Raw genomic sequence first — 24,841 nt, 5'->3', positions numbered from 1 at the left:
ACAATTGCTGAAACACTTAATTTATTAAACAAATTAATTTCTAGTGTAGCTTATTTCTTGTCCGCTGTGGTAACCATGCTGTATGAGGTGTGGCAGACCAACCACTCAAACAAATAGCAAAATAAGCAAATGACAGCAATTGGAATGTGAAGAAAAATAACCTAAGCTCTCTCACTTCCTCCCAGCTCTTCTTGCACATTAGAAGGGGCTCAGTAATGCCCAGTTGTGCACTGCAGCGCTTTAACAGCACGACTGGGCATTTCCATCGGGTGGCCCTTCACTGCTACCATTTCTGATTGAATTTTTTTTTTTTATATTAATTTATAATATATAATATGTATATGTAAAAGAACAGATAAAATGTGTATCTTGTAATACCTTTTATTTGTATTTTTTGAACTAACAGCATTTTTTAATGACAGGCTTTCGGGAGACCCTCATTAAAAAAAATTCTAAGTCCAATAAAAAAGGTATTACAAGATACAAATTTTAGATGTTTTTTTACATCTACATCGCTGGACTAATACGGCTACAATCTATACATGCATACCAAATTATTTATATATTTTTTTTCCCCGCGTAGCCCAAGGTGGCACTGAATTGTACTCCTGGTTGGGAACCCCTGCTGTACGGTCTGGTAATCCAACCTAGAGTGTAAATGAGTTTAGCTTCATGGACTAAATCTAATTCTGAAAGGCATGTAAAAAAAAAATTGTTTATGTCAATAATCTAGTTTTGTCTACATTTGACTTTTTTTTTTTTTTTTTCTGCACAGTACCATAATTTATTTATTTGTAAAATTTGTAAGGGTTACTGCAGCACCCAAAATTTAAAAAATAAAATACAAAAACTAAACACGGTTATTGAAAAGATTGATGCTAGTAATTCATGTCACATATTTTTATTCTGCCTGACAAAGCTGTCTGATGAAATTGCTGCTAATTATCTTTAAATTCAAATCTTTTCTAGTAATGTTTGCTACCTTCTTTCATTTGAATATTGCATGAGCTCTATCTCCTTATGTTAAAGGAATAAGACATTGCCTTTCTATGCAAGACAATAGATAACGCATGTTTCATGTTTGTTCCCCCCCCCCCCCCAAGCCAGCTCTGAAATCAAATTTGTAAGCTGATTTCTAATGTCAAATATAGATATATTCAACCCAGTAAGTGCAAAACACATAATGATACGTTTTGGCAAAAGGGCCATAAGGACCATAACTAGCCCCAGAAATTGTGAAGCTGTGCTTGGATTGATGCCTGGCTACTGGCATGATTGCAGATCATAGCCCCTTAGTGATTTGACTCCATTAAATTTCATGAGTGCACAATGCACCCCATTACAGTGATGTATGGTCTCCACAGATATGTAATGATCATTCTTGTGTCATATTTTGTAATCCTTCTATTCCAATTCAGATTGGAGCACATAGTATTACATCCTGGCTGTGCTACTGCTCAGCACAACCTAAAGTCTAACCCTACCGCTTAACTTTATGATAGGGTTTAGGAGCAATGTTCAATGGCACGGTGAGTATAAGTTAACACGGAGTATCTCGCTAACATTAAAGGGACACTATAGTCACCTGAACAACTACAGCTTAATGTAGTTGTTCAGGTGAGATCTATAGCTCCCTGCAGGCAATCTAATGTAAACACTGTATTTTCAGAGAAAATACAGTGTTTACATTGATTGATAGGAATACCTCCAGTGGGCGTCACTCAGACGGCCACCAGAGGGACTTCCTATCACGCAGGGCCCTAAAAAGTCCCTGTACACGTCAGACGTTTAAAAATACGTCTGACGTTTTTAGGAGAGAGAGAAGGCACTGTGTGCGCGCCTTCTCTCTCCAGCCTGTCAGCGGAGGAGGGGGGCGGGCAAAGACCGCGAGCTGAGCTGTCACTCAGCTCGCGGCCGCGCGGTAGTGCGCTCAGGACTTCAGAGGGCGGCATGAATGCCGCCCTCTGAAGTATGTGCGCATGTGTGGCGAAGCCGCGCATGCGCACAAGGGAGCAATGACGCTTCCAAATGGAAGCATCTGATTGCTCCCTGCTCGCGCCTGCCTATTTTGTCATTTTGACGAAATAGGGGGCGCGGCTTCACGAGGCTCCCGTCGCTGGAACCAGGTGAGTAAAATTGCCTCCCTGGAGAGTCCCTTTAAGACCGGAGTTATTCTCTAACCTCAATCGTAAGCCTAAGGCCTTCTCGAGCATAACCCTTTTTAGAGTTTGAAAATGGCAATGGGCTTTTCAAAAAATATAGAATCGTAGCGAACAAATAAAAGTGTAGAAATCTATGGTTATGGTAAGTTGATGTTTTCAAGAGATATAGCAAATCCATGTAAAAATGTATCTCCAAATGAATAATACTCATAGTAATGTCTCTTTAAACTACAAAAAATGTTTACAAACCAGTCTGTGTAAGATACATTGTTCTTGATCTTCTAAACTCAATTTTTGTTGCATAAAATATTAGTAAGTCACCTAACACCCTAACACTGCTAAATTTAAAGTTGTCCATTTGAAATGTCAGAAAGTGTGATGCTGCACTACTGAAAAAGCATTTACAGTAATGTTGGTACCGTCCCTTCTGTGGAAGTAACTGTTCTTCTACAAATCTAAACTGTTATCCATTAACTTTCAGCAAGCCCCTTCACTGATTTCAATAACTACTAGGGATCGACTTTTTATCGGCTGATATTCAGCTTTATGTCAAATATTGGTCTAATGACACAGATATTGCTGATAATGTGCGGGGCAGAGGCCCAGCGCACAATATCTTCGGCTCCTCTTTCCAACTTACGAGCCCAAGGCCATCAAAGTTTTGCCTCTGGTACCACAGCAATGCTTCATACGGCATACCCGACTTGTGAGAATTGGAGGGAGAACCTGCCTTGAAGCTGGGTCCTGTCCGTTCCCTCTACAAAGTGAAACCCTCTGGCAGCCTGCACAAAATCACGGCCCCACCAGGAAGTGTAATGCCCCTCTCCCTGGTCACAGATAAAAAAACAGGGAGGGGGGAAGAATATCTGTACCGGTTATCACCTGAAAGGTCACATTCTATTGCTATTGATTATCGCCCTAATAAATCAATATTGGTCAATCCCTATTGCTAGAGAAAACTAGTATTTTGATTATTTTTTTTGTTCATGAAACCAACATGTGAAAAGATTTAAACTTGGTACAATCTCTTTATTTTACAGCTGCTTTTCTAACCCAGACCGTTTGCCTTGATGATACAACAGTTAAATTTGAAATCTGGGATACAGCTGGTCAAGAAAGATACCACAGTTTAGCTCCAATGTACTATCGGGGAGCCCAAGCTGCAATAGTTGTATATGACATTACAAATGAGGTGAGTGGTTTTAACTAGAGGGTGCTATTTGAATAATAGGGTGGTGTTTGACTAATATAAACTGAATGAAAATGTGCTCGTTTTTAATATAAATAAAGCATTTTTGGTTAATGCTATGTCAACATGTTGTTTTGGGTTTTTTGTTTGTTTTTTGCTATAATTTTAATAATTGCATTAAAAAATAAGTGGGTGGAACTAAAAATCAACATTTTTTTTTTATATATTTTATTTTATTCGTGCATATGAGTAACAGTAGGATGTGCACTGCCACAACAGCTGGTGCCACCAGGTTAATATTCACATATGATCACATGGCATTATTAAAACATTGCACTTTTTTATAGGTATATAAGTAAACAGGATTCATTCTAAAGTTTCATTACAACAAAAGGAAAAAAAAAATTAATAAAACAGCATGAAGATAACACTATCTTGGCTTGTGGTATGACAGAGGAAGAACGTGGCTGGTCTCCACTAACTAGCTAAAATGCAGTGTACAGGCTGTGTGGTTGATGAGAGTAGTGTGCTGCATAGCCAGGAGATAGGCCAGGCTGAATAAGTTACAGAAAAATACATTGGGCAGTATCCCTTCAAAGGAAGTTTGCCATGCTTGGAGAATGAAAAAAAACGTAAATATTAAAATAATAACATGAGCTCGATAGGATGCATGTCGATGGGGAGTTAAGGGAAAACGGGGAGTGCATCCCGCTATGTTAGCTGAGATGATCTATAATAGCATAAAAGAAAAGGAAAACAGAGTATAATAACAAAAGCTTATCAGGCTTTATGCTCTTCAGGAGCATTACTGGGACAGCCAGGCTGCTGCAAAGTTCAGTGACCACTCATCTGATGCCTAAGGGTAGTGAGCCGTGGCTCCCGTTTCCATCAGCCATCGCAGGGAGATCATTACACTTGGTCTGCGCCACTCTGTGTATCGGTAGTGCGTGAGTGCAGTCCATGGGACAGTTCAGCCGATGCCCAGGGATGGGAGGCTGGTAGCAGGTGGGTGCTTAAGTCCGTCCGCAGCTCTAAGAGAGAGATGGTCTCGCTGGGCTCTAATTGCTAGACGCTGTGTTTTGAGGCCTTCCAGTTGTAAGCTGCGTCTGACCGCCATGGCCTGTGCTCCCAGACCTCCAGTTACTTGTGACTGGTCTCGCTTGTCATGGTACCTTTGCCTGGGTGGGCTGGGGTGGTTCCGCCATCTATGTGAGCGGTAGCAGGTATGTGAGCTGTATCTTCGGCATTTAGGCGCCAACTGTTTCCGCATTCGCCTCTGTGGTGTCGAGTGGGGGATGCTTGGTGGCGGCCCAGCTCTGCGTCCTCTGTCATCCAAGCGGATCAAGAGAGTCTTGGCTTGTGGGAGTAGCAGGTAAGTTATGTGCCCGAGCAGATAGCTTCTCCCAGAATCGGGCAAATAAGCAGTCCAGAGCCTGTAGGAGTGGGTCCACGTGTGTCGGAGGAGGCTGAGGGAAGACTTCAGACACTGGCGTGGCGGCCATCTTGAGAGGTAGGCCACAACCATCCAACTGGTCAGTAGTTTTTCTGTTTCGTCGCTTAAGCCACTAGAGTGACCCAGTGGGGACCGGGATAACCCCCGCCGGTCCAAAGGTTGGGGGGGGGGGGGGGTCCTATGTTCCGCAATGCAAAGAGACTGGGTTGCCTCAGGCAGAGAGAACGGCCGCTTCTCCCGCCGAGAGCCCACAGGCCGGGAGTAACTGGAGGCTGCAATAGTTGATCGGCTTACGTGAGGTGACCCGGATTTCACTCCAAAGTTGCCCAGTGTGTACCCAGCATGGGTCCAGTACAAGTATGTCTGTAAATTGGGTTTTATCACCCTTAAAGTTGCTTCAATTGTTTTTCCTGGCTGGAGCTCCACTGATCTGCGACCATCCAGTATGGCTTCCAAGCCCCACCACCGCTAAAAATCAACATTTTTATAATATAGTGCATTTTTGTTGTTGTTCTGAAATGCTAATATCACAAAGTTAAATGGTTCAGTGACCATCGTAGCACATCTTAATATAAGTTTCAAGCAGACCCTAGTACATCAAGTTCAGTGTTTCATAAATTCATGTTGCTGCTCTTAATCCAAAAAGGCAAAAAAAAGTGATAGTATTTTTTCTTGTTGACTCTACAATGGTAATTTCGCTGTGTTTGTTCCCATTTTTACTTTAGATTAAGGGTCCCTTCTATAAAAAGTTAGTGTTTATTGCTTCTTCTAAAGAACTCTGCCACTCTGTTGTGCATGATGACACAGAATGTAAACCTTTTTGAAAACAGAGGAGGAGGAAGTGCCTCTAGTGGCTGTCAGGCATGTTCGTTGACAAATGTAAATGTTGTTGTTTCTTAATAACGGCAATGTTTAACATTATCTGAGTAAAGAGACCGTATCCGTGAACCAAAACCAACCATTACGTTAAAAGTACACTATAGTCACTAAAATAACTTAAGCTTAATTAAGCAGTTTTGTTGTATGAATACATGCCCTTTCAGTCTCCCTGCTCAGTTCTTTTTTTTTTTTTTTGTCAATCTGTTTTTATTGAAGGCATATAGGATGGGATACATAAGAGAAAGCTGGGGAAATGTATGGGTGGTTTACAATATATGGTTGATACAACATTCAGCAAGAATATGTTTCATTTCCAGAATAACAACGCCTCATTTTTTTTTTTATTTTTTTTTAAAGTTTAAACTGTAGTATGAAAATACAAGCTATGGATCGTAAGATCCGGTATGTAACATGCTAAATTAACAATGCATTAACTAGACTTAATGTACCAACAGTGCAATACAGTGTAGGTTAAACTATGAGTCAGCTGGTATGCATTTGCTAGTCATATGTTGTATATAGGTAAGCCATGTATCCTGCTAACTGTGCCTAAACTGCGTGTTGTAATACATGCTGAGAGCAAGCAGTTATAACTTGTGAACACATTTGATGCGCTTGTAACATAACTGTTGTGCACCGTAGTGGGGGCTTGCTCAAACTGCATTTAGCTTAATACATGTGTGAGTGATGTGACAGGTAAAGTGTTTAGTGGTGTGGTACCGCTGGACCCACTGGTGAGTTGCATGACTGTCTGGTAAGCAATGTCCTGGTGTAAACTTCAAGTGGAGTCGTTTAGCTAATTGGGAAACACGCTGTATTATCCACCAAAGAGTTCATGGCTGTGGGCGGCATGTAGTGGGGCTGTGGGCTTACAGTCCATCTATCAGCCAATACCCTTGCTGGGAAGGTCGGAGCCATGAGTTGGACAGGTCAACAAGAGGCCGGTGAGCTGTTGGTACAAGGAGGGAGCACTCCAGCCCCAGGCCGGAATGAAGGCAAGCACCTGCAGTCCACAGACTCGAGCTCTCGTGGACGAGGCCGGGTCTGCCCTCTGTTGGGCGCCATGGGTAGCTTGGATGTTCTGCCGTCGCCTGCGACGGTCGGGCTTCCGGCGGTGTGGTTGGTGCCGTAGAGGTGTCCTCCGGGAGGCCTTCAACCCAGGAAGGATTGCAGGGCGGGCTGCGACTTTAGATGTAGGTCTTTTCCAGCTCCGCACCTCGTCCCTCCTTACTGTTCCCACCGGGTCAGGTGGTTCCCATCTGCAACATAGCTTCAGTCGCTCCCAGAGCCTTTGAAAGAGCCTGTCCAGTCTCTCAGCGTACTGCTCCTCTGTGTAGTATCTTTGGCTGCTTTGATGGGCTGGCGCGGGTTTCTGCCACTGAGTCGCGGCCGCCATCTTGAGTGGCCCACTGGCCGCGTTGTTCGGGCTGCGGGGTATAGCCGGGGCTTGTGGTGTCGTTTGCCCTGGTTTGGTGGGGAACGGGATGACCCCTGCCGGTCCAAAGGGGGGGGGACCCATGTCGAAGTTGTAGCGTAATATGGCCCCAGGAGAGCGGCCGTCTCCCCCGTGATCCGTTTGTCTCGGTAGGTGGTAGGCCTCGCTGCTAGGCAACAGTTTCTGCGGTCAGAGCTGCATGTTTCGCGTACCGTTAGGTGCCGCTTCAGGTGCTGGTTATCCTCTTCAGCTTGGTAGGCTGTTCCAGGCTCGGTAGGTCGCCGTTAGGGCTCTGATTATGCCCCTTGCCACCGGAGCATTTAGCATGTACGTCAGGCCCCGCCCCCCTGCTCAGTTCTCAGCCATTTTAGAGTTAAATCACTCCCCTGGCTTTGACTCCCACAACCTGCATGAAACAATTGTTTCATTTCAATCAGATCTTACTTACTCTAGATGTGTGTTTTTTGTGTTTTTTTTTTTTATCCTCTCCTGCTCTGAAAATGTAACTTTCATCACACACAGGAGGCTCCTGTATGGTCTAGCAAGCGATTAACAGAGCAGGGGATAAGACATTATAAATTAAACATAATCTGCAATAAAGAAAGTGTAAGCATTCGATTTAGGAAAGTGATTTAACTCAGAGAATAGAGCGGCTCGACTGCAGGTGCATGATTTATACATCAAAACTGCTTCACTGAGCTAAAGTTGTTTTGGTGACTATAGTGTCCCTTTAAGATAGTGTTTTTGACAGTGTCTTTCTAATGAGTCTCTGTTACAGTATGTATTCAGTTTCATGTTTCAGGACTAACCATTATATATGAAGTCACAATAGCATATGTTTCTACCTAATATATGCTGCTTCAAACCAGTTCACATTTACCTGCTGAACCAGTTTATTTGTAAAACAGATTACACAATGGATTGTTTCCTGTGTTTTATTACCAAAAGGACAATACCATCAAATTAATCCTTGATTATGTTCCATTATTGAATTTAACTGCATACTTGTGAAAAGCAAAATTAAAATATTTAAGGAAATTAAATGTTTGGCTAGTTGATAATTAAATTTTTTTGTATTCATTCATTGGAATTGAAAATGCAATGATCACCCAATCGCAACTTCAGTTACTGTAAAATATCATAACTACTCACACAAGTTAACAGAAACTGCTCAGCTATGTCTAGTGTTATGGGCAAGTATCTTCATTCATGTGATTTGCGAATGGGGACTATTTGTGCTATAAGATGGCCGCACATATACTTAAAGGACAACTGCCACCGCAAAAAATATTTTATTTAATTTTTAAATATAATCCTTTTATCAAGTAGTGAAAGGAATTTTTTTTTATTTTATTTTTTAAAAAGACAATCCTATAGCATAATTCCTACCTTTGTTATAGGACAGGATTCTTCAGTCATATACATGCACCTTTTGGTCAGACAGTGTTTTGAAAAAAACAAAAATGTATATGGTGTTCTATGTTTTACTCCCTGCACAGAAGCAAGAACACCATAGAGATTTTTTAGAGTCTGTTTGTTTAAAAACACTGTCAGACCAAAGGGACATGTATATGACTGAAGAATCCTGTCCTATAACAAAGGTAGGAATTAGTTTTTCCTCATTTTATTTGCCTATAATTCATATATAAAAATGTCCTTTCTATATTTGATGAAAGTACTATTATATTTAAATTAAAAAGTATTTTTGAGGGGATCGTTGTCCTTTAAATCTCTGCAAGGAGTCAGACACAGAGGTTTTAGAGGAAAAGTGTTACTTGTTAGCTAAATAGACATCTGCACCTAAAAGCAGTTGCTGACTAACACATGTGAAATTTGACTAGATCAGCAATTTTTAGGAAAATTTCTTATTCTGAACATTTAACTATAATGCCAGAAATACAAAAAATAAAATCCACAAATATAGTTGCATGTATTTGTGAAGGACCGCCTGGAAACCCGACCAAGTACCTCCGCCAATCGCGGCTTCCTAGTACTTGCAAGCACCATGAGCACTGCACTGGAACCCCATTACCACCATAAACACCACAAACCGCCGCAGCTTGGTTGGGGTCTTGCTGTCCTCCACCCACCCTGGACCCAAGACCAGCTTCCAGTGGGTAGACCTCTCCTAGTCCAGAGAGCGAAGCAGGCTGCTCTTTTTAGGACAAGTGTTGTGATCCAAGGGAGTATAGTGAATATAGCAATCCCAAAGTGTGAATATAGGTCTCCAAACCCCCAAACATGAGCCTAGACTTCATGAAGGGTAAAACAAATCTTGTTTAATGGTAGCCACAACTGGCCTTTTATGACCGTCCTCATGCAAGAGGCACTCCCCCTGGACCTGAGTAAACCACACTAGAAATAAATACATAATTACAATGGCTCTCAGGTCCAGGACACTCCCGTACAAAATAGGTCAATCCATCCCCTATGCCTGGGAGATAATTGAGTCAAGCATTATACTAAACTCAATTCTCCAAACACCCCAAAAGTACCTTTAAAACACACAAAATACCCTGATAGCCCCGATCCGGGTGAACAACATACCCAAATCGGTTTAGGGGTTCTGGAATATCCTGGAAGTCATAATTTTGACCAAAACCGTTCCATAGAATCGCGGCTAAGTGCTGCTGGGGACCGCGAATTCTTCCTACCAAAAACAGTTTCATAGAATCGCGACTAAGTGCCGCTGGGGGACCGACTGGGAACCATGAAGTTTTCATGCCGAAAATAGTTCCAGGGCATTCGCAGCTAAGTCCCCCTGAAGTCTATTCGCGGTTTTGTTCCATGCGAACAGCTGCCAGTGAGCTAGCGTTCGGTTCTATGGAAAGTGCTGAACCAGGGGGAATAAAATATGGGTCTTTACAGTCGCTGACCTGGCCCATAGTCTTTTGGCAGGAGGCTGGCAAGCAAGCCCCTCCAAGAACACGTGATGAGGCTCAGTTTGTCACAGTATTGAAAAAGGAATATTATTTCAACACGTGGTATTGCCATTTATTTTGTCAGAGAGAGAGCTTATTTTATGTATATTCTTCTTTGATGCAGATTAGTACATTCTTTACTTAACATTCTGTAAAAGCAGTAATGATATGAAACTGAAAATATACATTTCACATATAGATGCTTTTTGGATAAAACTGACCACAATTAGTTTTTGTCTTTGATCATGAATTCAACCTTGTAGTACCCACACTATTTTTTTTTTTTTTTTTTTTATATATACTGTGAAAACCTCACACTCATTGAAACAAAAAATAATGTATTTACAAGGGAAATGTAATGTTCTTTCCCGTTCAAAAATATGTATTAAATATATATATATTTAGTCTTGAAGATATTAAACTGCTACCAATGTGATTTAATCACAGGAATCATTTGCAAGAGCAAAGAACTGGGTGAAAGAGCTTCAGAGACAAGCAAGCCCAAACATTGTCATAGCTTTATCGGGTAACAAGGCAGATCTGGCTTCCAAGCGTGCTGTGGATTTTCAAGTAAGTTATTTGTTTTTTTTTTTCCTTTTATAACAAGAAAGAAATATAAATTATGCTCTTTAACTTGTATTTTAAGACCACACACATTCTTTGTATTTTAGTTCATGATCTATTGCCTATTATTAGGAAGTTCATTGTTTTACCAAGCTTTGCAAGGTAAAGTTTACTAAAACAGTTGAGTACATCTGTCAAATATCCTATTGAGGAAATTAATTTTCTAAAATGGCAACATGAGAATACAACTTTAAACAGATTATAAGCACCATATAAGCAATCAGATTTAGTGTACTAGCAACATTATTGCAATGGCTGAATTTAGCCATTACTGCTCTACCTACAAGAATTGTTAAATTAAAAATAGAGGCAGATGTAAATTTAATGTTTATTGATACTATAGATCAGGGGTTCACAATTATTTTTTCCCATGGAATCCTTTTGCCATAATGTATCAACATCATGAACTCCCCTCCCGGTACAAAAGACGGTGCAGTTTATTTAAAAAAAATGTGTTAATGTGTGTGCGTGTGTGTGTACATGTATCTATCTAACACACACACTGACACATAGTGGAACACAGATACACCTTCACACACAGTGTGTATCTGTGTGTGTGTGTGTATGTGCCAGTGTGTGTATCTGACACACCGATAAACACACTGGCACATATAGTGGCAAACAGATACACACCGTGACATATACACACTCATGCACCCATAGATACATACATACACTCAGATACACACACATGGTCACATACAAACACACTGATATACACTGGCATATACATACACACATACTGACAGATACACACAGTGACACATACACAAACTTTGACACACAGATACACACACTAAGGTACACATACTCTTTGACAGTACAAATACACTCTCACTGACTAACACATAAACACTTTGACAATTTTTCACATTGTGCTCAATTTTATTTTAAATGTACATAAAAGATTTAGCAGTGAATATTGCAATCCAAGGTACATATTGAATTTAAAGGAACACATGTATTACAGATAACAAACATGAATTCCTAACATTATAGTGCCTGTTTAGGTGCCCGGTCCCCCTTATATTGCGCTGTTAAACTCACCTTACCCCCCCGCCACACCCCAACACACACTCACACTGCACCGGTCTCACCACATGTGGCTCTGCTTCTGTGGCTGAGACAACCCATTTTGATGATCTCAGACAATCCAGTGCTTTCCCATAGGAAAATAATGCGAGGAACGTTCAGCAACTTTATGAAGAGTGTGGAGATGCTGAACGACAGTGCTGCACCACGTGCAACCCTGTCACAGGAAGCACCTCTAGTTGCAGTCTGAGTGACTTCCTCTAGAGGTGTTACTAAGCAGCAATGTAAACACTGCCTTTTAACTTGTCCTCTGAAAAGGCAGCGTTTACATTGAAAAGCCTGCAGGGATCGACTTTAAACACCAAAACTACTACATTTAGCTGTAGTGGTTCTTGTTACTATAGTGTCCCTTTAAAGGGGTGGGCGGAGCATTGCCTTTTGTTTCTCCTTCTCTCTTTGCTAACGAGGACAAAGTAACATTTATAAAAAAAGACCAACGATCAATTCCAGGAAACAGATTAAAACAGTGGTGATAATTTAAAGGCACATTTAATCGGATAACCTCTTCTATAATAGTCCTATAATAAAAGATGGGGTAGATAATATTTTACTGGTTTCCTGAATATAAATGGAAGTTTAATTACAAATAAACAATGTAGGTTTTTATAAAAGAAAATGTTAGGGATTGCATAAGTTATACTGTATACTTGATAAGATTTGTCTACTCGCTTCTTTTGTGAAAAGAATATGAATATTACTCAGTGTGTCATAAGTAAACATATTGCTACTTTACAGGAAGCCCAGGCTTATGCTGATGATAACAGTTTGTTGTTCATGGAGACGTCTGCTAAGACATCTGTGAATGTGAATGAAATATTCATGGCAATAGGTACGTCTAAATATGAACAGAGATCTGTGTTAACTACTCAAGATATATATATATATATATATATATATATATATATATATATATACACACACACACACACAATGTAACAATGGGCTATGTAGTTATGGAAAGTAATGCTTTTGAATAGGCTCTGTAAATATGTGCTTAAACATGAGATTGAGGATGATCCATCAAGAAGAATAATTTTATGAAAGTTTTTTTTTTTTTTTTTAATATATGTAACTATTTTAAAGGGACACCCCTAAAGCATTACAGCTTGCTGAAGTGCTTTATATGTGAAGATTGAGTCCTAATTTCCCATTTTTGTAAAAATTGGTACTTTTACAAATTAACTTTAATTTAACTGTATATCAGACAACCGATCCGGTTACTTCCTAGTTTGGTTCGCTCAGTGGTGCTAAACTCCAGAGGCTGGCAATTGCTCAGAGCATCTGGCTTGCAAAGACTTTTTTCATTGAGTTGCATTGAGAAGCCTGTGATTGGAAAGTCTGGGCAGAGTTAGAAGGGTCGGAATCGCAAAATCTGCAACAAAAGAACTTTTGCAAGCCATTTCAGGTATACAAATACAAAAATAGTGTGCAGCGCATGTACAAGACCCACAGATCTTTAGAAAATGCAAACACAATCAGTGAATGTGTGGTAAAAATAAAGGAGATACATACCCCAATATCATTAAATCTTTGAGGGTCATAAGCATTTGCCAGATCTTGTATAAAAACTGGTTCTGGTGGTGTCACTTTAAGATGTAATGTCCCAAATTTGATCCTGAAGTTACTCCCAGAGGTGAAGCTTGGTCCTCAGAGTGTATGAATTATGGAGCAAGCAAACATCAAATTAGAAGAGTAACAAAATCACATTTATTACAAATAAATAAAAAACCTTACATTAAGGTCTTGCAAAATCAGCATCAATGTCAGCACAACGCGTTTCAATGATTAATCTCGTCTTCCTCAGGTGCAGTTCACAATATTGTAAAATGTACATACATTTAAAAGCCTTTTGGCGAGGAAAAACAGGTATTTAGGAACCGCCCCCTTTGCCATCAGACCAATCAGCAAGAAACCCGATGATATCTCTTTCACCGTCTGCAACTTCCGGGTCTGTGCGTTCCACTGCTTTACTTCCGGTATCGCATGCGTTCCAAAGTGCGTTACCGGAAGCGCATGCGATACCAGAAGTAAAGCGGTGGAACGTACAGACCCGGAAGTTGCAGACGGTGAAAGACTGACAGTCGGCAACAATCAATTCAATGATTTAATGATATTGGGGTATTTATCTCTTTTATTTCTACCACACATTCACTGATTGTGTTTGTATTTTCTAAAGATCTGTGGGTCTTGTAGATGCGCTGCACACTATTTTTGTTTTTGTGTATTTATGTTCCTGTGGGTTTTATGTGATTGCACCCACTAGTGTGTTCTAGCTGCCATTCATTTTAGCGCCACAAATTGCATCTTTTTCTCCATTTCAGATATACCCTTAATGAAAGTGCATTATTAAATGCACGCTTGTTTTCATTTGGTGCATATCTACTTTGCAATGCAAAATGCTTATGGTATTTAATCTAGCCATTTAAATTAACTCTCTAAATATCTAAAGTGCTTTAGCTTGCTTAAGTGCTTTAAGTATGAACTGTAATTTTTTTCATTTTGTAATAAGTGCAGATTTCAATAGACATTAGCACTTTAATAAATTTAATATTGTTACACCTCCTGGCTGTCAATCAAGCAACCAATCGTGTTAGTTCTTGGTTTTATAGCTCAGTGAAGCAAAACTCGAGACCGGCAGTTGCCCAAAGCACCTGCCTTTCAAAGACTTCTCATTGAGCTGCAATGGGAAGTCTATGATTGGACAGTCACAAGATATCTATGTGTTTTGGACAGGTTTCTTTAATACTAGTTCTGTACACACAGACACAAACGCAACTGTGAGGTAGAAAATACTAGATCTGCAACTACTGCAAGCCCCACTCGGCTTCCTCGGCATACATTTTCCCCTTTGGGTTTGAGAATGCCGTATTGATAAGCCTTGCCGACCAGCCGTTCATGTGCATGGCTATCCAGTCGCAGACTTCACTGAGCTGTACTACAGCTCATTGAATGCTCTGGGCACGCTTCGCCACTTTGGTTTTGTACCAGGGAGCTAAGCTAACAAGAAACACCTCCCAGCTGTATAAAAGGAAACATATGTAAACGGAAATATAAAAGTGCCAATTTCTATTGAAAGAGTTGCTTTTGTTAAGTGGAAAAAAGGAGGCACACTCTTCAAAAGCTTAAGTGCCTTATGGGTTTGAAGTGTTTGAAATATCTTGGCAAATAAACTAGTTTCCCCTGATTTCCAACTCCCTCCTTTGCTTCACAATATTGTTTGTGTGTATGCATGCTATGCTTTAGTTTTTGCTTATGCAATCTCATTTCATGAAGTGTCAATAAACTCACTTGCATTTTTGTGACCGCATTGGCACTTCATAAATTGGGATTTATTGAGGTTAAGCCGTTTAATACCAGCTGCATTAACTCTTACATGTGGATAATCTTACAGAATTAGGCATATATTTAAGTTTTTGTTGTCTGATTTTATTCTTGTGTTTATTTAAAGCTAAAAAATTGCCCAAGACGGAACCACACACTGGAGGAGGAAACACCACCAGAGGAAGAGGAGTAGATCTTACTGAAGCTGCACAACCTAGCAAAAGTCAATGCTGTAGTAACTAACTAAGCCCTTATGTACTTTACACTGTATTGATATTCTTTTGCTTCCTAATTGTTCATAACAATTGAGTGTTTAACCTTTTCTTGGCCTTAGAGCCAGCCCTTCAGCGCAATGCGTTGCAAGTCCCCCTGGCAGTAAATATTTTTTCTTGGCCCAGTGAAATATAAAGTAAAAAAAAAAAAAAAAACACAAAGACTTACTATGTGGTATAATTTCTAATACTGAATTATTTTACTGCTGAATCTGGTTTTTAACATGCATGCATTACTTTCTGAAAGAAGTTCAGTTGTTGTAGTGTGAAAGAATATACTGATCAATTAAAACCAAATCCTTAAACTGGTAAAAATGAAATAATAATTTTTAGCAATATTTAGCGTGGCTGAATATGTGACCTCATGAAGTCAATATTTTTAACCAGTCAACCATCAAGGGGTGAGCATCTCATAGAACAGTAACATTTTTTACCCCTTAAATTTTTCTTCCAGTAGCAAACCCAGTAAAACCATGGCATTTTGGAAAACGGTAAATATTGATCCTAAGTGGAATACTTTTGAATGGTTTTGTTCTAATCACGATTAATAATGCTATTTGAAGCAGGGTATGAAAACTTCTTCTTTGCAGTATTTGTTCAAAATCTCCCTTAATACAGCACAACCCAAACATACATTCCACTTTATTTATAAGTTTTCAGCCTTTAATCTTTTGGTTCCTTTCTTAAAAAATAAGTAAAATACGATCTCCTTGTAGATTTTTCTTCTTTCTCATTGAATACTTATTTCTTTCTAACATTTGAAAACAACATATAAAAATCATGTTTAAATCCCATGAAAGATTGTCAAGGTAATTCATTGGAGATGTAATTTTCTTTCCTTGGTACACAGCACTCTTTAGTTTCTGTTTTATAATTCTGCTCTTTTGGGTGGTGTTTTTTTTTCTCATCATTGCTAAATAAAATTCTAATATATCCAATGTTTTAACAATCATGTACTCCATTTAGTTATCTTAAAATCAGAAAGTAAATTGTATTGTAAATAGGGTACTGAATTGTAGTCTTCACTTATGTTTAATATGTTCTGTTACTTGTAAGATTTTGGTTAAAAATGTACAGTTACTAAAAAAAAATTATGAAATAAAAAGCTAACGTTTTTTTCCTCTTTCCCGATTTGCTCTTACACTGCTAACTGCATCTCATTTAACACTGTAACATTTTATTTCCTGTATGTATTAAAGGTGAACATTTGAGCATTGGGTTTAAATGTGTGTAAAAACTGTATAATCCTTTTGAGAACTGAAAGAAAATTTTAGCAGGCATTAAACTAATCATAAAGCTTTGATTCAATATCAAGTTTCTTGCTCATGGAATATTTTTAAGTAATAATAAAATTCTTTTACGAGTTTGCTGTGGGTGATGCTTATTTACTGAACTCCTGTGATTGAAAACCCAAAGATCAAATGTTATTAATTATCAAGCACTATTGGTTTTCATGAGGGGATAACTGAAGCCTTCTTAGTGGGTTTTTATTTTTGTTTCTTTTCCCCCCTTGTTTTGTACTTTGTTTTCCGTGGTTCCTTATATTGTACCTAAATCCCATATACACTAGAAAACATGTTTCATGTATATACCACACATATTAGAAGTACTAAATGTCTAGGAGTCTGTGCATTTTACGCTAAACACTGCTGTTCCCCATCTCGTAAAAGTAGCAATCTTAAATTGCAGAAGTGTGTATTTCTTAAATTTTAAACTAGTGGCTTAATAGGCTGTGTACAGTACTGAGTACAGTGTTGTCTCCAATACTGTTTTGGGGAGAAGTATGGTGTCACCTCCCCGAAGCAAGATAAGCACAACTTTAAATCTGTACAATTTTAAATGTTGTCCATTCAAAATTCTTTAAATGTATATTGAAACGCCTTGTAAATGTGCAATATTTATGCATTTACAAAGAAATTGTCTTGGTACTGAGCCAGGATTTTATTTTTTACATTTCAGTTAAAGCTTGAATAAAATGCTATAAAATGCTTATATGTTTAGCTTTTTTATTTTTGAGCATGATAGTATTCCAGCGTAACTAATTGCCTGGGAGCACTCCTTTTACTTCACACATATTAGCACTTCCAGGTAAGAGTATAAGAGAAACTGTAATGTTTTGCTGTGATCCTGCAAGGATTGCAGTCTTTACTAACTCTTTACACGCATGTTCTGCAGCATTGCTATACATTGTTTTTAAATCTGGGTTATCGTGGCATGAATAGTCAAAAAATAATTCTTGGGATGTAGGTGATTTCAATGCGTCCATTTCTCCAACAGCATCTTCATAACTTTCAGGTGCTACTAGATTTGGGACATGACTAAGTTTGCTGTTGTCTACCTTTAAAGCACTGTTTTCTACATTTTGACTATTGAGATCTTCAGGTGTATTATTATTGGTACACTGTATAAAAGATCTAAAGGTCTCCAAAACTACTGCAACAGCTTCACTTTCCCTCAATACATCCCACAAACCACTAGATGCAAGAAGAATGAATTGGCATGAATCATATATAGGGATAGAGATGGTGTAAGGTGCAGGGATTATGGATTTCTTCAGTTTGGAGTCTCCATGGAAACCTAGCCCTCTTGTAAATTTGCAGAATCCTTCAACAAGCCCATGATCTTCATTGGAACTGATAGATCCTCCAGCCTCTCTCACTCTGTTTCTTTCTTGAGAACTAGATGTGCTGTGTTCTTGTGAAAGGCAGTAGCTTTTCCTGCTTCTGCACAAAACTGCTTTAATGTTACCTGTAAAGTAATTAAACCACATTTTTCATGATGCAATCTGTGTACTAATCTCAACCTCTCTTTCATAAACTTTCATGAAATTCTCTTGAGAATTATAGCAAACATTTTGTAGGTTATTCTGTCGTAAACGGGAAAAAAAGTATGCTGTCTTTCTAAGATTGCACTTGAAATCTGACTTACATTGTGTTTTTGTTTAACGTTAAAAATTTGAAGTCTGTGTTGCATTGGTATACAATTTGTATTAGAGAATGTATTTGTTTTTAATTGTGATATAATTTTTAATGAGGAGTATGAATTAAATGGTAGATCCCCAGATGTAGGGAGGGAGAAGACCCAAAGACCCTATAGAGCTAGGAAAACGAGTTTGTTTTTCTGGCACTATAGTGGTCCTTTAAGGATTAATGGACCATGACTGATTTAGAACAGAGCATATGCTTACCAAGATTGACTAAATGCAGCATTCCAAGTTTACGTTTGAGTGCGTGTTTTGTGTCATCACTTAGATGGCCTGTATCATTTTTCTCTTGACCTTCTTCAATATTGGTGAGTCCATCTATCAAACAAGTCACAGCTGTACAGCCACTCCATCTTGAAAAAGATTTTTCTTTCCTCCCAAGTTTTAAAATCCTATCCATTCTCCAAAAGGCTTTTGCATATGACGCATGAATCAATTCAAACTTAATTCCTTGTGTCATTTTACTTTGTACTGCAGATGAAAAATTATCCTCTGTTTCCTTGTATCTATCTTTAAAAACCGTATCAAAAGAGTTGACAAAATAGTTTTCTTCCTCTGTAAGTTTGTACGATGGATCCACATCTTTAATGTGAGACAAAAATAAAACCGGTAGTTCCAATGACACATTAAGTGCTGCAGATGTGCCATTATATCCATCAAATAATCCAATAAATGTGGTGTTTTCTCTCTTTCCATAATTATCAAGAACAACAAATACATCTTCCATGTCTGCTTGCCAAGTTATATTTTTATCAGCACATGTTACTATAGATCGGATTAAGTAATTGTTTGTTTCTTTTGTATTAATGAGAATATTTTCAAAATCTGCACATTTTGCTGTACTGGTATATTTCACGGGTGAGAATAAAAATCTTTGAATGATTTCATGACAATGATTTATCATATGCCTTTCTCTCAGCATACAAGGTGAAGATTTATTCTTCTGTGATACTATTTGTAGTTTTTTGGATTTTAAACTTTCAATGTTTGCTGGTTTGTCTGCTACCTTGTAGCCCATCAAATTAAACGCTTTATGTAACTGTTTATGATTTAAGAATACATTCTGATGTATGTGTTGATGGCATATTGAGCATGGTATCCAAATCTCATTAATGTCAGGTCTGTTGAGTTTTCTATTCTCATCTTTTTGTACGTTAAGATTTGTAACTTCTGCAATATTGGGCAAGAGTGATTCCTTCCTCATCTTAGAGCTTAAAAAGAAACGCAAGATCAGTCTGTTTATTAATCTGACCAGTGTAAAGCTAAAGTTAAAATAAATATCAAGCTATTAACATTGTTGGAATTAATTTAAATTTAAATTGTATTTCAACTATGTTGTATAATTTTCTTTACTCTATTATAAACCATACATTGTTTAGCATAGTGCATTCATTGACTTATGTTGTCTGCAAAACTTAGTTTCACAATAGGCACATTGACTAAAGTTTGAAATCATAACACCCACAACTTTTATTTATGAAATGAATAGAATCGTTAAACAGACATACTTAGCAGTAAGTGAGTATATTTATTATGCATGATGTCCAGTAGAGAAAAGTAAAAATATGTAATCGTAAATTTCTTAATAAATATATACTAAATAACTAATCTGAACCTATTTTGTTTTCCAATATTGCATTCTGGTCTTATTCTAGTCATTGGAACCTGAACGTAACCCATAAACTACTGAACAGCAAGAGTTTATGGGCAGAGGGGTATTGGACAAAAATTATATCCAGCTATTTCAAAAAAATTTCATATGCATGCCTCCAGATTTACAAGTATAACTATAGACACTCCTCACTTACCGACCGGGTTCCATTCCTACGACTCGCTCATAGAACGAATTGGATGGTAAGTGAGGAGTTAAGGGATTCCCTGCTCTGTTGGGTTCTTCTATGTTCGGGGAAATATCCCCAAACATAGAAGAACACAGCAGAGCAGGGAATCCCTGTAATCCCCACGAGGGCTAGCACTTATCACCCCGCGAGAGAGCCGGTCATAAGTGCGAGCCGTCGTAAAACAGGTAGGTCACAAAAAGAGGACCACCTGTATACAACTTTTTTTTGCATACATCTCAAAATTTTAATGTAAAAAAAACATCATGATAATGTGCACATTCACCCAGAAACTATGTCTGTTAACTCTCAGATACTGAGAAAGTGCCTCCTATACAACCATTTACGCAAAACTATGTAGATGTTCATAGGGTAATTAACCAAACACCAGATTTTGTCAGAACGGACAAAATCCTGTAAAAATTGCAAAATTCTATAGTTCCATTCAAGATAAGATATAAATAGATCAATCAGTACATTGATAGAAGTTGTGAGAAGTTTGGGCAAAAGCTTATTTAATGTCTTTGTGTGAATTCAATTGCTGCCATAAGCATGCATAAAGGGTGTGCCAGGTGTGAACTATCCCACCCTAATGCAGGAATGACAGGCACTTGAGACATTTAAACCCTGCAGAACAAAAATGTTTTCATGTGCAGGGTGAAAATGAGGGGCATGGCACCTCAACCACTTCATTGAGATGAAGTTGTCTGGATGGCTATAGAGTCCCTTAAATTCCTTTTAAATGCAGGCTTCACCAAACTGGCCCTCCAAATGTTGCTGAACTATAACTCCCATGATTATTTGAATGAAATAGATAGCCAGAGAATCATGGGAGTTGTTGTTCAGCAACATCTGGAGGGCCATAGTTTGGCGAACCCTGCTTTAATGTATATAGTGATGCAAGAGAATAAAATACTAAGTCGAGTAAGATAATTTCTCTTCTTCATTTGTTGCCATGGGAAGGTAATATATTCCAATAAATAATATATTTTATTATATATAATTATATATATATATGATAAGTGGTATCCAGGTTCATTCATCAGGTTTTCCTCACTGGTGTCCCATTTTTTTCGAATCATGAGAAAAAATAGAAGTGCTTCTTGCCATGTTACTTTCCCACATATAGAGCTGCAGACTATGTCTGTGATTTATAAATGCCAGTAAAAACTTTAATAAAATTCCTCAATGCTGTGCATAGAAGCAGAGTTAGAAGAAGATTATGGAGTTATTGATGTCTATTTGCTTAACTATTGAGAATTTTATGTCTGTTTTTAGAAAACATTAGACATGTGCAATTCGTTTCGGTCCGAATATGAATTCGGACGAATTTCGGGAAATTCGGACATTCGGGTACTTCCGAATGTCCGAATTGCCGAGGTCCCGAAGTGTCAAAGTGACGAAGTTCCGAAGCACAGTATTGCCTAGGTACTAATATACTTACCCAGTGAAAGAAGAAGAATGTTACATTGTATACAATTTTAAATAAAAAGTATACAAACATAGCCAGGATTCACCTGTAAGCATTTGCAACACTTACAACAATCAAGTAACATACATTCATATAAAATGTAAGTTACTTGGCCAGTCAATGTAATGACAGGAATGAATAAGTAGATAACTCCCTAATTCCCACGGTATTAGGGAGCTATCTACTAAAAGGCTGAAAGACCTAAATTGGTCTTTCAGCCAAATTTACTAATACTAACTAAAGATTACTTAGTATTAGTAAATATGCCCCTACTCGCTATACCGCGAGTAGGGGCATGTCTATTAAACAGTGAGCAGCCTGTGGCTTAATCCACCAATCAGAGAGTTATGAGTCTAATTACACAGCGTGGGAAAATTCCAAAGAACTTTCCCACGCTGTGTAAAATGACACAGAGCACTCTGATTGGTGGATATCAAACCAACCAATCAGAGTGCTGTGACAGGTAAATGTAGAGACTTACCTGTCAGTCTTTTCATTTACCTGTCAGAGCACTCTGATTGGATGGCTTAAACCCACCAATCAGAGTGCTCTGAGCCTAATTGCAGGGCGGGGCAAGGTTTAATAAGCCTTCCCCAGTCCTGCAGAGCTCAGTCTGCGCGGAGCCCTCCATGGGTGAAGAAGGATTTTTTTTTTGTTATTGTGTCGGTTATTATGGATTTTTATTTGGCCTTTTTGGGGCTGAAAAAATAAGATTTTAGAAGAAAGAAAACATTGAATGGTAAGTTATTGTTATTTTTTTTTTTTTTTACAGGTTCTTAGTTAAAGGGCCCCCCCCTCATTATTTTTAGGGTTAGAGGGGTAGGTAGGGGGATCATTTTTTTTCGGTGGGGGAGGGGGTGACTAGGGGTTTGGGGACCCCTAGTCACCTTGCGGGGGGACATTTTTTTAGGGCCCCCACCCGCCGCTCAGGGGTGGGGGCGAGGGGGGAGGACAATAGGTCCCCCCTATTGGTACTTAGGGCCCCCACCCGCCGCTCAGGGGTGGGGGAGAGGGGGGAGGACAATAGGTCCCCCCTATTGGTACTTAGGGCCCCCACCCGCCGCTCAGGGGTGGGGGCCAGGGGGAGGACATTAGGTCCCCTCCCTTTATTAGTATTTAGGGCCCCCACCCACCGCTCAGGGGTGGGGGCCAGGGGGAGGACATTAGGTCCCCCCCTTATTAGTATTTATTGCCCCCACCCACCGCTCATGGGTGGGGGCCAGGGTGGAGGACATTAGGTCCCCCCTTATTAGTATTTAGGGCCCCCACCCACCGCTCATGGGTGGGGGCCAGGGGGGAGGACATTAGGTCCCCCCCTTATTCCAATTTAGGGCCCCCACCCGCCGCTCAGGGGGGAGGACATTAGGTCCCCCCCCTTATTAGTATTTAGGGCCCCCACCCACCGCTCAGGGTTGGGGGCCAGGGGGAGGACATTAGGTCCCCCCCTTATACTAATTTAGGGCCTCCACCCACCGCTCAGGGGTGGGGGCCGGGGGGGAGGACAATAGGTCCCCCCCCATCATTTTACTTAGGTGCCCCCACCCGCCAGGGGGGGCCTATTTTTTTTTAAACAGTGAGCAGCCACAGGCTGCTCACTGTTTACTAGACATGCCCCTACTCACGGTATAGCGAGTAGGGGCAAAATTTACTAATACTAAGTCATTTTTACTTAGTATTAGTAAATTTGTCTGAAAGACCAATTTAGGTCTTTCAGCCTTTTGGTAGATACCGTATTTTTCGCTCCATAAGACGCACTTTTTTCCCCTCAAAAGTGAGGGGAAATGTCTGTGCGTCTTATGGAGCGAATATGAAGCTTTACTTACCTGTCTTGCAGCGTTGGCCGGCAGCACAGGGCGCACCGCGGTAGTGGAACTTGAATTTCATGTTCCGGTTTCCGGCGGGACTGAAAGGAAGTGTGCACAAGCTGAGTGCGCACTTCCTTTCAGTCCCGCCGGAAACCAGAACATGAAATTCAAGTTCCAGTACCGCGGTGCGCCCTGTGCTGCCGGCCAACGCTGCAAGACAGGTAAGTAATTATGGGACAAGGGGAGGGGGACAGTATGGGAGAGAAGAATATGGGGAGGGGGGATGAAGTCTATGGGGAGGGGAGGGGGGGGGATGAAGTCTATGGGGGGGATGAAGTCTATGGGGAGGGGGGATGAAGTCTATGGGGAGGGGGGATGAAGTCTATGGGGAGGGGGGATGAAGTCTATGGGGAGGAGGGGGATGAAGTCTATGGGGAGGGAGGGGGGATGAAGTCTATGGGGAGGGGGTGGGTGAAGTCTATGGGGAGGGGGTGGGTGAAGTCTATGGGGAGGGGGTGGGTGAAGACTATGGGAGAGAGGAGAAGACTATGGGAGGGGGGGGACACTATGGGACAGGGGAGAAAAAAAATATTCTGTACAAACTGTCCCATAGTAAGAAACACTATGGGACAGTTTGTTCAGAATATTTTTTTTCTGGGTTTCTTCCTCTAAAAACTAGGTGCGTCTTATGGTGAGGTGCGTCTTATGGAGCGAAAAATACGGTAACTCCCTAATACCGTGGGAATTAGGGAGTTATCTACTAAGCGGCTGCAATAGAAGTGCCGAAGTCCCGAAATTCCGAAGTTGCCGAATTTCCGAAGTGCCAAAGTTCCGAAGTTGCCAAAGTTCCGAAGTTGCCAAAGTTCCGAAGTGTTGAAGTGCCGAATTGCCAAAGTCCCGAATTGCAAAAATTCTGAATTTCGGAATGCTGAACCGAACCGAAAATTTTCCCCATGCACATGCCTAGAAAACATGGCTCAATTTCTGTCAGTTACATATTCATTAAAATTTGATTGATAGAAGCAGAAAAAATACTGTTTATCTTCAACGTGACAATCATGACTGATAAAATGTGCACTCTCACTAGTTGCATTATTATTATTATTATTATCTATGGATAATGAGATTGTTTATGGGCCCATAAGCATTAAATTACTATTGTGGTATGCAGTTCTGAAAAGTCAATACACAGTTTGTGTAAAATAAAATGTGTTATCACCTCTAGCTAGGAAATGGGGAACCCTAATAAACCTAGTCATCCGTTATTTTTTTTTTTTTTAAATTCTTTATTTTTATTGTGCAAAGGGAGGTACAAACATATCTGTAATGCCACAATAACAGTTACAGACCTTTCAAAGCTGACAATCTGTGACATAAGAGCAGGGCCGGATTAACA

General features: G+C 39.7%; 2 protein-coding genes across 2 annotated transcripts in view; one reads left to right on the top strand and one right to left on the bottom strand.

The window, feature by feature from the left end:
* RAB5A (RAB5A, member RAS oncogene family) overlaps nucleotides 1-16,715 on the top strand; it is a 31,901-nt gene extending 15,186 nt beyond the window's left edge. The window contains exons 3-6 of the mRNA XM_063452299.1: nucleotides 3,203-3,354; nucleotides 10,487-10,609; nucleotides 12,491-12,584; nucleotides 15,204-16,715. Of these exons, the coding sequence (XP_063308369.1) occupies nucleotides 3,203-3,354; nucleotides 10,487-10,609; nucleotides 12,491-12,584; nucleotides 15,204-15,319 (485 nt within the window). The 3' untranslated portion in view covers nucleotides 15,320-16,715. The remainder of the gene's footprint in view (nucleotides 1-3,202; nucleotides 3,355-10,486; nucleotides 10,610-12,490; nucleotides 12,585-15,203) is intronic.
* A 671-nt stretch (nucleotides 16,716-17,386) lies between these two features.
* PP2D1 (protein phosphatase 2C like domain containing 1) lies at nucleotides 17,387-19,535 on the bottom strand. The gene is made up of 2 exons (XM_063453126.1): nucleotides 18,536-19,535; nucleotides 17,387-18,096 (listed from the first exon to the last, which is right to left on the bottom strand). Exons 1-2 carry the CDS (start codon nucleotides 19,533-19,535, stop codon nucleotides 17,387-17,389), a joined length of 1,710 nt encoding a protein of 569 aa, XP_063309196.1.
* Nucleotides 19,536-24,841: the final 5,306 nt, after the last annotated feature.

Source organism: Pelobates fuscus, chromosome 4, assembly GCF_036172605.1.
Source record: "Pelobates fuscus isolate aPelFus1 chromosome 4, aPelFus1.pri, whole genome shotgun sequence".
Taxonomy (NCBI): Eukaryota; Metazoa; Chordata; class Amphibia; order Anura; family Pelobatidae; genus Pelobates; species Pelobates fuscus.
The sequence above is the reverse complement of the archived record's forward strand: the minus strand, read 5'-3'. Positions and strand labels throughout refer to the sequence as shown.

Coding starts and splice junctions, on each gene's coding strand:
- PP2D1 (XM_063453126.1), bottom strand. CDS start 19,535: ATGAGGAAGGAATCACTCTTGCCCAATATTGCAGAAGTTACAAATCTT. Junction 18,097..18,535: donor GCTGCATTTAGTCAATCTTG/GTAAGCATATGC, acceptor ATTACTTTACAG/GTAACATTAAAGCAGTTTTG.